Below are 13,693 nucleotides of genomic sequence, written 5' to 3'. Positions count from 1 at the left end.
AAATTGCCATCATACAAACTGAGGCAGCAGACTTTGTGAAAATTAATACTTGTGTCATTCTCAAAACTTTTGGCCACGACTGTATATATATATATATAACTCAATAATATGAAATATCAACAAGCTCTACCCTTGAACACTCAGAAGTGCATCTGAAAAAAAGAGCTATTGACTAAATATAATCCAACTGTACTTAATTGCTGTACGTGTGGATACCATAATAATAACATACGTCGGGCACATACTTAACCATACATGAGTTGACTTTATTATCTTGCACATTATTTTGTGTCCACACAATTGCTCTGAAAATTCTTTTGGCTTTAAGACACCATTTCCTTCTCTTTTACATAGATATTCACCCCCCGTTTGTCAGCCTGATAGTTGGTTGATGATTGGTTGATGCAGTTGATGAATGAGTCATTCTCCATAGGAATAGAATCTAGTCATTCTATTTCTATGTCATTCTCTTCCTGTATTTTGTCTTTAACCGTAGCCCTGGAAATAGGCTGGATTAAGCAGCGACCGTAGTGCAGTAATGCAACTCTGCCTCTGTCCGTCCACTCCATTCTGCTCCAACTGCAAGCTCCAGTGATAACCGAGGGAAGTCCTTTTTAAGACATGACCCCGAAGACAGGGTTATGGCGGCAGATGCTCGGTCCGATCTCCTCATAGTCTTTTTTGGTGTGGCACACTTGGTAAAACTCCGGCTGAGGAAAGAGTAGATATGACCGTTATTATTTGTTGGTGTACACTTTTCCTTTCAAGTTTCCTATTATATATTCTAACCAAGGCTAACAAAGCCTCCAAGTGTTTCTTCAGCTTTTACATCAGTAGAATATATATATATATATATATCTCTGATAGAGGGATCTTTGTCTGTTAACTCATGTTACTAAGTTCTAGAACTCACAGTTGATGCCAACATAGACCCGCCGAACCAAACAGCATATCTCTGCATGTGGTGAGTGATAACTTGCACATCGATGGGTTTGGGCTGGCAAGAAAACATGAAACATGTTATTATTGAGCCAATAACACCTATGATTATGCTGGAAATGCAAAATATGACATCATTTTGAACATTTTAGGAGCCACAACACCCATAAAGCTGTAGCATTCCTATAGAGTACATCAGCTGACTAGGTCAAATGTAAATCGGTTCTCACCTTCAGCTTGCCACCGCTCAATTCCTCACTGAGTTTCAGTCTGCCATCCACTGTCCTTTTCAGGTCCCTCTGCAGACGTCGGCCAAAATCTCTGAACATAGTGGAGCCTCCAGAGAGCACGATGTTCTGCATAGCAACAGACAAGGTAAATAGACACTTGGAACCTCGACATACTCCTGAATAGATCATTTAGAAAGTAAAAACACATTTCATCCTACTACTTAATCTCATAACTTCTGGATGGAGACAAGTCTCAGTATCTGGCATAAGTTTATCGTTTCAGTACATCATGAGGACTGCTTTTCTATTGTCAAACACAATGTTCTTGTCGCCTGTCATGTGACCGAAATCGAACTTGAACTCCCCAGACGTACCTTATAGAGGGGACGTCTGACGTCAATAGGGCAGTTCTGAATGACCTCATCAACAACCTCGGAGATGGGCTGGGTGAAGTCAGGGTTGGCAAACTGGGGGAGGAGAAAACACATACAGTACAACCAATGTTATTATGACACAATTAGAGCTGAGTGATTAACAGAAATGTCAGTTCAATTATTTGAATTCGTTCAGTTTTCCCCCTGTGAGCTCAACATCTCACAGTTTCTCTAGAGATAAATCAGATCCAGCCTGAACTGTGCAATGTACTTGTAGTTTCCAACAGGCCAATATTCTACATAGTTTAGTGTATAAAAACGTGGTAATTAACTACAATGACCATAATCCATTGTGCATCTACTTGTCCAGTCTTTCTTTTATGCTTGCTACTGAACAGAGAAGAAAGAGTGGTCGTGAGGTGACAGAGAGCAGCTGTTACTTTGCGAGGTACATCATATGACACCTGCCCGTCGAACATCTCATTCCAAAATCATAGGCATTAATATGGAATTGGTGCCCCCTTTGCTGCTATAACAGTCTCCACTCTTCAAGGCTTTCCACTAGATGTTGGAAAATTGCTGCAGGGTCTTGCTTCCATTCAGCCACAAGAGCGTTAGTGAGGTCGGGCACTAATGTTAGGTGATTAGGCCTGGCTCGTAGTCGCCGTTCCAATTAATCCCAAAGGTGTTCGATGGGGGTTGAGGTCAGGGCTCTGTGCAGGCCAGTCAAGTTCTTCCACACCGATTTCAAAAAACCATTTCTGTATGCACCTCGCTTTGTGCACGGGGCTATTGTCATGTTGAAACAGGAAAGGGCCTTCCCCAAACTGTTGCCACAAAGTTGGAAGCACAGAATCGTCTAGAATGTCATTGTATGCTGTAGCGTTACGATTTCCCTTCACAGGACCTATGGGGCCTAGCCCGAACCATGAAAAACAGCCCCAGACCTTTGCATTCGGGCACGTAGCGTTCTCCTGGCATCCGCCAAACACAGATTCGTCTGTTGAACTGCCAGATAGTGAAGCCTGATTCATCACTCCAGAGAACAAATTTCCACTGCTCCAGAGTCCAAGGGCGGCGAGCTAGACACTACTCCAGCCGACGCTTGGCATTGCGCATGGTGATCTTAGGCTTGTGTGCGGCTGCTCGGCCATCAAAACCCATTTCACGAAGCCCCCGACACAGTTATTGTGCTGACGTTGCTTCTAGAGGCGGTTTGGAACTCGGTAGTGAGTGTTGCAACCGAGGACAGATGATTTTTACGCGCTATACGCTTCAGCACTTGGCGGTCCCATTCTGTGAGCTTGTGTGGCCTACCACTTCGCGTCTGAGCCGTTGTTGCTCTTAGTTGTTTCCACTTCTCAATAACAGCACTTAGTTGACCGGCACAGCTCTAGCAGGGCAGAAATTTGACAAACTGACTAGTTGAAAAGGTGGCATCTTATGAAGGTGCCACGTTGAAAGTCCCTGAGCTCTGCAGTAAGGCCATTCTACTGCCAATGTTTGTCTATGGAGATTGCATGGCTGCACGCTCAATTTTATACACCTCAGCAACGGGTGTGGCTGAAATAGCCGAACCCACTAATTTGAAGGGGTCCACATACCTTTGTATATATAGTGTATATCTACCTGAATATACATGATCTAAATGTTTGACAGTTGGTATTCAGCAGTCATAAAAGTATGCCTTATTCAATTTGAAGAACTACAAAATTGTGATTTTGTCAGACAGCAGCTCTATAGAGATGAGATGATGACTTGGAATGAAATAATAAAGTCATCAAATAAAACAAATGTAATATACACAACAACTGAAATATTTTATTAAAGTAAAGTCACTAAATAAATGTTTATAAGTGATAAGCAGTGACGGGCAGTCACTACCATCATGAGACTTTAATTAATTGTTTTATTCTGTGTTGTTACAGTATTCGACCCACATAATGCACAACGCATTTCATGTTTTCAAAAAAATATTAAAACCGAAATCTGTGATGTTTTAATAAATCGAACCAAAAAGCACTAATCGCCCAGCACTAGACATTACATAACACAAGCACAACAATATATATTGAAAATGGGATCATACCTCTGGGTGGAAGAAGATCTCAGGGCCAAGGAAGCGCTCATAGCCCACGTCGATGGTGAACTCCTTCTTGCTGATGGAGTTGATGCCCGTGTACTGCTTGATCCACTTGGAGCCGTCCACATCGTACTTGTTGAACTCTTTCACCAGGTCAGGGCAGACGTAACTGAACCTTTCCTGGAACACAATATGGAATCATTATCAATTGTAAGTCATAACCGAGTGTACATAAGACACTGGGTAGACGCCAAATAGTTAACAAGGAGTCATGATCTGTGACTGTACATCTCTAGTCAATGATGCAGCAATACTGACCTCTGCTGTTTATCCTGAGAAATGCTCACAAATAGTACAGGTAATACTTCCTTTGGTTTGTGTAGGGAACAAAAAGTTATAAATGTGCAGGTACCTTGATGGCTTTGGCTGTTTCCAATGACTGCTCTGGTGGGATGCCCACCTCCCGCTCTCTCAGCAGCTGCTGGGTGAAGTAGGTGATGTCTCGACCAGCGATGGGGATGTGCTTTATACAGCTACCGATGACGTAGCCTTCCGCCTGGAAGAAAACACAACACCGATTGACAACACAATCTATTATCGCTCGTACAGGAATGTAATGTTACCATGTATGTGTTAGCAATAGTATATAGTTAGAATACATCCGAGTAGTGTTCAGTAGGGCACACTGTTCCAAACTTTTGCAGCAGATTAAGAAAATGTATTCTTGTTGGACAAGTTCAGGAAGTACCTCCCCGCTTCACTTTGTTTCAAAACGTTTGCTACCTACTAAACATGACCCAGTTCCAGTAAAGACTATATGGAATGATGATCGAACGAATGTACCCACCACTGGGATGACGTGGGTGACCCCATCACCGCTGTCAATCACCGTCCCCGTCAGGGTCCTCTCGCCCAATTGTCTGGAAGTCCATGAGGCTGCCAGCGCCAGGACCGCCTGAGGAGGAAAACACAGACCGTGTCACTTTCCACTAATGACGACAACCCGTATTCGCAAAGAGTCTCAGATCAGGAGTGCTAAATCTAGGATCAGTTTAGACTTAGATCACAATCAATACAATTATATATATAGTCAGGGGAGTGACTAGATCAGCACTCCTACTCCTGTTTTGAAAAGGGACCCAGAATTGAGAACCACCCAGGGGTTTCACAGACACCCTCATTTCCTCTGTGAAGTGTGTTGAGAGTTGTGATAATGCACACAAAATCAAGTTTGACTTGACCCTGGAACATGAAGAGGTGCAGGGAAGAGATGATATAGAACCAACCAAGAACATAGAGAGGATTTACCTGTACAGCGATGTAAAGACCTGGAACGTTGAAGGACTCAAACATAATCTCTGCTGTGTACTCTCGGTTTTCAGGGGTATTCAGAGGAGGCTCTGTCTGTGGAAAAGAAAAGTACAAATCCCATAGGTTCCTGCTACTAAATAGCATACTTTCCACACTAACGTGCATGTTATGAACGTACCAAGAGGAAGTAGTGGTCTTCGGGCTCTGCCCGCAGATACTTGAAGATGACCTGTTCCATGAACCTCTCCATGAGATCCCAGTCATCCACGATCCCATGACGAATGGGCCACTGTTACAAGGGGAATAACCACACCCAAAATTATTTTTTCCATTAGGCTACTCAGTTCTAACAGGCATTCAGCATGACTTTACATTTCAATTATAAAAAAGGGGCAATGACAAAGCGAATTCCCAGACACTGTTGTTTCGGGGGGAAAAAGCTGACTAATGGGGCTGAAGAAATTGAACCGCTCTAAAATGCATAGATAGAGATATGGTTGCAAAGACTGACCATCCAACATCGTAGTTTCACCATGTTTTGTTTACAAACATTGGAGTAAAACAAGAGTTATATTTTCGGTTCTGATGGGATATGCCAGTTGAACTACGCTCATGAGGCATTTTGAAGTTATATTCTTCAAGAACTAATATTATTAAAGTCCAAAAACGTATGTAGCAACTGCAGACTTCCCCTTTAAGTAAACCTACATCACTGGAAAATGCAATGTACCTTTGTTGCATAATTTGGTTTGTCTATTGCCTCGTCACCGATGTAAAAGTCCAGGTCGTCCACCCCCTTCGTCATCCTGCGCTGGGCTTGGTCTCCAACCTTGGCCGACTCTTTGATGGCAATACCTGAAGTTTAGGAAGATTCAACGCCATTAATCCTTAGTACCAGCCTACATATGGTTAGGACATTGTTGATTGAAACATCATGACTTGAGGGTGCTGATAGGCAACGTTACACAGGGGAGCTGATTAAAACAAGCATAGGGAAAGCAGACTGCTGATGCTAAACACAAGAGAGGAAACTCAATGAGCGGCAGGCCTATTACTTCCATTCGTCTTGTAAAATCAGTACACAAATAGACACATTTTTATTAAAGAGATACTGAACGCACTGACTCTGCATGGGTTTTTCGGTTGCTCATTACGAAAAAACAAGATTTCAGTCATGGGGGTGGTTCGATGTGGCGGTTACTTATGTTTGTCCCTCATGAGACACCGTAGGAATAAAGCCAGTACCACTTTCTCAAAATAGTCCGAATGAATTCAATTAAATTCAAATCAATTCAAAGGGCTTTATTGGCATGGGAAACATGTTTACATTGCCAAAGCAAGTGAAATAGTTAAACAATTAAAAATGAACAGTGAACATTACACGCACAAAAGTCTGAAAGGAATATAGACATTTCAAATGTCATAATATGGCTATGTACAGTGTTATATCGATGTGCAAATAATTAAAGTACAGAAGGGAAAATAAATAAACATAAATATGGGTTGTATTTACAACGGTGTTTGTTCTTCAGTGGTTGCCCTTTTCTTGTGGCAACAGGTCACACATGTTGCTGCTGTGATGGCACACTGTGGTATTTCACCCAATAGATATGGGACTTTATCAAAATTGAATTTGTTTTCTAATATGGTCATACATTTGGCAGGAGGTTAGGAAGTGCAGCTCAGTTTCCATCTCATTTCGTGGGCAGTGTGCACATAGCCTGGCATCTCTTGAGAGCCAGGTCTGCGTACAGTGGCCTCACTCAATAGCAAGGCTATGCTCACTGAGTCTCTACATAGTCAAAGCTTTCCTTATATTTTGGGTGAGTCACAGTGGTCAGGTATTCTGCCACCTTGTACTCTCTGTTTAGGGCCAAATAGCATTCCAGTTTGCTCAGTTTTTTTTGTAATTTCCTTCCAATGTATAAAGTAATTATCATTTATTTTATTTTTTTCATGATTTTTTGAGTCCAATTGTGTTGCTGTCCTGGGGCTCTGTAGGGTCTGTATGTGTGTGTGAACAGAGCCCCAGGACCAGCTTGCTTAGGGGACTCTTCTCTAGGTTAATCTCTCTGTAAGTGACAGTTGTGTTATGGAAGGTTTGGGAATCACTTCCTTTTAGGTGGTTGTAGAATTGTAGAACAGCTCTTTTCTGGATTTTGATAATTAGCGGGGTATCCAATGCTGAATCCCAAACCCCCCCCTTCCATAGTCCCTACATTGGCGCTTTCACGAGTCCCTCGCCACATACACAAGTGTCTCAAAGCTGAGGGTGTAGGGGCTTACTTAGATCCTCTGATAGCCATTTTGACCAAGCCAGCAAGGCTGCATGCTCCAGAGCGAAGTGGTATCCCACATGCAGCGATATGCTTGGAGTTTGCGCAATTTCATACAAAAGAATGGAGAGGCGTGCCTAATTATATGCCACATGCATTGTTTTCATCTGATTTAAAACTTGACATGTAACAAATGGAATACCTCCCAAATTAAATGAGGTTTATATCTTGTAAAATCGGCAGGGGGTGGGGGTGGGGGGGTTGTTATTTGGAATTTCATGTTCGTTTTATTATTTGAATGTGGAACATGAATTGCATCATTTAAGTCACGAGTGTGTCCTAAAGTTGATGGGTTCATTGATCCCCTTGCCACTCTTGGCCAGGTCGCAATTGTAAATGAGAACTTGTTCTCAACTTGCCTACCTGGTTAAATAAAGGTGAAATAAATAAATAAAACTCTGAAAGTCTCCCTTGTTGTCAGCAACAAATGACAACGGAACGCTTTCTGAGCGAATTGGTAGGGGCGAGGGAGTGGTTTGGAATTCACCGTAAAATAACTCAAGAAATCTGTCATTTTGTTGACGTTTCTGCCGAGGAGCTTTTAGTCGCACAGTTTTATATCTAGCTAAGGTGTTTGGTGCAGTATTTCTCAAGTAAAACATTTTTGTGACGAGTTGTTTTATGTAAACAAAGTCCGATCCTCTGTGCTGCTGGGCAAGTCTGTCTCGCTGTCTGTGTTCTGCCATACGACTGGATATCCATCCGTGGTAATGGGCATTGTTGAAATCAAAACCAAACCCTTAAGTAAGTCATTACGAACTCATGAACACAAATCTCACAAAACTCTGTTTTGGACGATACTGACTTAATGACCAAATTTAACCTACTTGTGCTTTTTAGTCAATTTTATCACTGGAATAAATGTTTGACTAATATCAATGTCACATATGCCATTTTCAACAAGATCAGTTATTTTATGTTTTTAATTATTTTCCCAACATTGAATAAATGAGGTAAGCTTTATCCAACAACTGAGTGCGAACCCATTACACTCCTTTGTTTTGTCTGAATTTATGTGTTTTACGCACCAGCTAAGCTTCTGGGAGAGCCAATCATTCTCTTTGATTTGAAAATACATTCGATACAGGACCTTCTAATCAGCAGGTTTTACATGGGTGGAGTTTTGGCTTGCCTGGTGACATCACAAGACGGTAAATAAGTAATACCAATAACAAATGAGAGTTCCAAACCACTTTGCCAATAACAGCTATTTTTTCCATCCCCACTCAGACTACTCCCAAACAGTCCTAGCAAAAGTATTGCTTGAGAATTATAATATTTTACTTAAAAGCCATTTTTGTTTCTTTTTAACCATTTTAATGGAAAACTATTACAGTAAGCTACATAAATTGTACCCAGAAATGATTTGATGTTGATATAAAAACAGCTGCATTGGGCCTTAAACTAACTGAATAATGTGACTTCATTGATAAAGTTGAGAGATTTACGAAGAGCACTTTGGTTTCCCGGGCCCACACGTACATAAAATGTATGCAAGGATGACTAAGTCAATTTTGATAAAAGTGTGTGCTAAATGGCATACATTATATATTATTATAATGTTGGACGATGAACATTGCTCCTTCAACTACTTCCTCGTAGCCTCTAAATGTTTAGGCCTACTCGTCATCCATCCAGGCTTCGAAAAGTGCACGTCATCCATCTACTGGCTACTTCAAGTCCACAGTCAGGTGGCCTTGGCACGCTTGTCCGTTATTCTAGTCAACAGGGGCACAAGGGGACTTCTGCTATGGAGCCATATCACTGAATATAGGCTGGACTAGCTTCCTTTCAAGCTGTGTCTGTACAGCTTTCAAATACTGAAAACAAGTGAATAGGCTAAGATTATTGAAAATAGCCAAAAATTGTTTGGATTTGTCACTGAATAACTAGTCTACGGTCCTCTAACAAGCTAGCATTGCCATTTAGCGTCCACTGGATGACTCAATGCTAGAGGAAGGCGGCCAACTTCAAACTTTGTGGTTTTACATTTGTTGAATTAGGCGTGCTCGCCTACTTCCTTTGAGCACTCCAATCAGATAAGAAAAACAGGAAGGACCGATACCAAAATGCTTTCAGCAGATTCATTTAACTAATGACCATACAGTATGTCCGCCTTATGAGTTAGGCTCCTTTAGTCCATTATTTGGCTAACGTTACTCCTAATAGACCAAGGATTTTCTATTTAAAGGGTAAATTGGCTCTGGAAGCAAAAACAAACAATTACTCCATCTAAACGTGAATCGAATCTCAATTGCGGTATGGTTCTAAAAACATAAATCCCTCTACTTTCATATCACGTCAAAATAATTTCACAAATGCAAGATGCGTATTAACACAGTTGCAGCAGACAGTAATTTTCAGTGACAACAAACATCTTTCCGTTTAGAACAGAATAAAACTTTGTCCATCCAGGATGGACATTTTTCTTTGGCATCACCTTCCATTAAAATAATCACATACACATACAGTTGAAGTCGGAAGTTTACATACACGTAGGTTGGAGTTATTAAAGCTAGTTTTTCAACCACTCCACAAATTTCTTGTTAACAAACTATAGTTTTGGCAAGTCAGTTGGGACATCTACTTTGTGCATGACACAAGTCATTTTTCCAACAATTGTTTACAGACAGATTATTTCACTGTATCACAATTCCAGTGGTTTAGAGGTTTACATACACTAAGTAGACTGTGCCTTTAAACAGCTTGAAATATTCCAGAAAATTGTCATTAGAAGCTTCTGATAGACTCAAATGATGTCAATTAGCCTATTGGAGGTGTACCTGTGGATGTATTTCAAAGCCTACCTTCAAACTCAGTGCCTCTTTGCTTGACATCATGGGAAAATCAGCCAAGACCTCAGATATAAAATTGTAGACCTCCACAAGTCTGGTTCATCCTTGGGAGCAATTTCCAAAGGCCTGAAGGTACCACGTTCATCTGTACAAACAATAGTACGCAGTATAAACACCATGGGACCACGCAGCCATCCTACCTCTCAGGAATGAGACGCATTCTGTCTCCTAGAGATGAACGTACATTGGTGCGAAAAGTGCAAATCAATCCCAGAACAACAGCAAAGGATGTTGTGAAGATGCTGGAGGAACCAGGTACAAAGGTATCTATATCCACAGTAAAATAAGTCCTATATCGACATAACCTGAAAGGCCGCTCAGCAAGGAAGAAGCCACTGCTCCAAAACCGCCATTAAAAAAAAGCCAGACTACGGTTTGCAACTGCACATGGGGACAAAGATCATACTTTTTGGAGAAATGTCCTCTGGTCTAATGAAACAATAATAGAACTGTTTGGCCATAATGACCATTGTTATGTTTGGAGGAAAAAGGGGGAGGCTTGCAAGCCGAAGATCATCATCCCAACCGTGAAGCACGGGGGTGGCAGCATCATGTTGTGGGGGTGCTTTGCTGCAGGAGGGACTGGTGCACTTCACAAAATAGATGGCATCATGAGGGAGGAAAATTATATGGATATATTGAAGAAACATATCACAACATCAGTCAGGAAGTTAAAGCTTGGTCGCAAATGGGTCTTCCAAATGAACAATGACCCCAAGCATACTTCCAAAGTTGTGGCAAAATGGCTTAAGGACAACAAAGTCAAGGTATTGGAGTGGCCATCACAAAGCCCTGACCTCAATCCTATAGAAAATTTGTTGGCAGAACTGAAAAAGCAAGGAGGCCTACAAACCTGACTCAGTTACACCAGCTCTGTCAGGAGGAATGGGCCAAAATTCACCCAACTTATTGTGGGAAGCTTGTCGAAGGCTATCCAAAACGTTTGACCCAAGTTAAACAATTTAAAGGCAATGCTACCAAATACTAATTGAGTGTATGTAAACTTCTGACACACTGGGAATGTGATGAAAGAAATAAAAGCTGAAATAAATCACTCTACTATTATTCTGACATTTCATATTCTTAAAAAAGTGGTGATCCTAACTGACTTAAGACAGGGACTTTTTACTAGGATTAAATGTCAGGAATTGTGAAAAACTGAGTTTAAATGTATTTGGCTAAGGTGTATGTAAACTTCCGACTTCAACTGTACATTCTCACATCATACACATTTAAACGAGTCAGTCCATCATGCTGCATACACTAACATAGAGGACATTAATAGATTCACTCACAAACGACCACTTTCTCAACTGCACTAGATATATAAGTACATAAACCGATACAATTTACTTTGCATTTAGTATTCCAACAGCACAAAGAACGAATGAATGTTTGAATGCCATCTTTATGTAATACATGTATCACTAGCCACTTTAAACTATGCCACTTTTATGTTTACATACCCTACATTACTCATCTCATATGTATATACTGTACTCGATACCATCTACTGCATCTTGCCTATGCCGTTCTGTACCATCACTTATTCATATATCTTTATGTACATATTCTTTATCCCTTTACACTTGTGTGTATAAGGTAGTAGTTGTGGAATTGTTAGGTTAGATTACTCATTGGTTATTACTGCATTGTCAGAACTAGAAGCTAACCATGTGTATGTGACAAATAAAATTTGATTTGATTCTTGGCCATGGGCATTCTGAAGCGCCGGACAGAGGGAAGCCTCTCGAACTGAGGGTGTAGAGGGTGGGGGGGGGTCAGTGCCTTCTTTTTGGTTGCCTTACAGAACAGAATGCTCAAATGTGCCTGTGGTCGACCAATTACTTTGCTGGCTGTGTTGACTATTCTGGTTAGTTTGCTTTTTCTCCTCACTCTCAGATTCCCATACCAGACTGTCATACTGAACGTAAGGATGCAGGTGTTTGGAGACGCAGATAGCTATTTAGAACTTATTCTGTCCGTTTTCCATAAACAAGCGCTGTAACATGGACATATGGCCGTGTGGGAACGCTAACCCTATTTTTTTTAAATATTATTTCTCGCTGATATGAAAGATAAGGTCCTTATGCTTCCAAAATCATACTGCAAGCGATGCGTGTTACTGTTCAGACCGAGCGTCGCGGCTCTTAACAAAACTCCTCAGTACAGTCCAATGACTCACGTGTAATGGAAAGGAACTGATTCTCATGATCAAGGACTACATATGAATGAACATGGTACATTATCATTAGAAGACTGTCTGACAGTGTTTCCCAAACTCGGTCCTTGGGACCACAGGGGGTGGGTTTTGCCCTAACACTACACAGGTGATTCAAATTATCAAAGCTTGATGATTAGTTGATTATTTGAATCAGCTGTTTAATGCTAGGGCAAAAAACAATGTGCACCGAGTTTGGGGAACCAGCTGCTGTACGATACCGAAATACTTACATGAAGGAACAATAAACTGTGGCTCTGTGTTTCCAGCATATCCAATCTTTGTGTACCTACAACAAAAGCATTGCATGAGAATGTTCAGTGGGTTATATAGATCCTAATGATGCATGATCTAAAGCAGTGGTTCACAACCTGGGGGTACTTAGCCATCCACAGGGGGTGTATATGGTCATGAGACCATAGGCCTAATGGTAAAATGCACATGAGGGGTACTCAGTCCGAGCAGTGAAATGTCAGTTGGTTGTACAGTAACCGAAAAAGGTTGGAAACCACTAATCGAAAAGGTGGCATGACTGTCTGTGGACTAGGCCAGTTATACGCTTCCATAAATTGAAACAGTCACGTAAACTCTTGTAACAGATTAAAGTCAATGCATACTACTAATGTAACGTCTAACGAGTGGGGAACCCTGATTGAAATTAGCTACTAGCAAGCTATCTTCTAATGCCTAAAATGGTTAACTAGCCATCTTGCTGGCTGGATTAAACGAAATTAAGAAAATTAAGGTTGTTGCTGACTAGCTAGCTATCTTGATTGGTTTACTTTGCACGCCCAACATTTCTGCCCTGTCTGGGTGCATCTAGCTAAAGCCAATGAATCAGTTAGCTAGCTATTAGCATTAACACTTGCTACTTACCCTGTGCCACAGTCAACTACACAAGCCGGTAGACGTCCAGCCATGTTTCCTTAAATATCTACTGCAGAGTGCAATAGTGAATTGCTGCTTTATTCCAATGGGTCTTATAAAAAGAAAAGTCGTTTGTTTTGGGTAGAGGGATAACCATTTATTTAGCTAGCTAGTTTAGAGGCGGAACCCTGAACCCGCAGAGTGAAGTTACCTCCGCAATCACCTGATGCGGAAGTTGAAAGCGGCTGACGCGACGCTGATCATAACGTTTGTTAAAGCATTTCTAATATCGCACCTTATCAGAAGGGTAAGGGAATGTACACTTTCTAATTGCAATGTAAACATATTAAACAATTATTCTCTATAATGTACCGGTAGTTTGTATAGTAGCAGCAGAATAACTGTGTTCAGTCAATTCACGGACAGGATTCTGTGACGACTGATATGAGGGCAGTAGACTATCTGAATATAATATCT

At 41.2% G+C, this 13,693-nt stretch overlaps 1 protein-coding gene across 1 annotated transcript; it reads right to left on the bottom strand.

Moving 5' to 3' along the window:
- Positions 1-245: 245 nt before the first annotated feature.
- LOC120050477 (actin-related protein 3-like) lies at positions 246-13,427 on the bottom strand. The gene is made up of 12 exons (XM_038997064.1): positions 13,226-13,427; positions 12,583-12,638; positions 5,668-5,792; positions 5,116-5,226; positions 4,935-5,030; positions 4,474-4,581; positions 4,039-4,182; positions 3,633-3,806; positions 1,544-1,636; positions 1,170-1,295; positions 914-997; positions 246-710 (listed from the first exon to the last, which is right to left on the bottom strand). Exons 1-12 carry the CDS (start codon positions 13,267-13,269, stop codon positions 615-617), a joined length of 1,257 nt encoding a protein of 418 aa, XP_038852992.1. The 5' UTR covers positions 13,270-13,427; the 3' UTR covers positions 246-614.
- Between the last annotated feature and the right edge of the window lie 266 nt (positions 13,428-13,693).

This window comes from Salvelinus namaycush, chromosome 7, assembly GCF_016432855.1.
Source record: "Salvelinus namaycush isolate Seneca chromosome 7, SaNama_1.0, whole genome shotgun sequence".
Classification (NCBI taxonomy): domain Eukaryota; kingdom Metazoa; phylum Chordata; class Actinopteri; order Salmoniformes; family Salmonidae; genus Salvelinus; species Salvelinus namaycush.
This window is presented reverse-complemented; position numbering and strand designations above follow the sequence as displayed.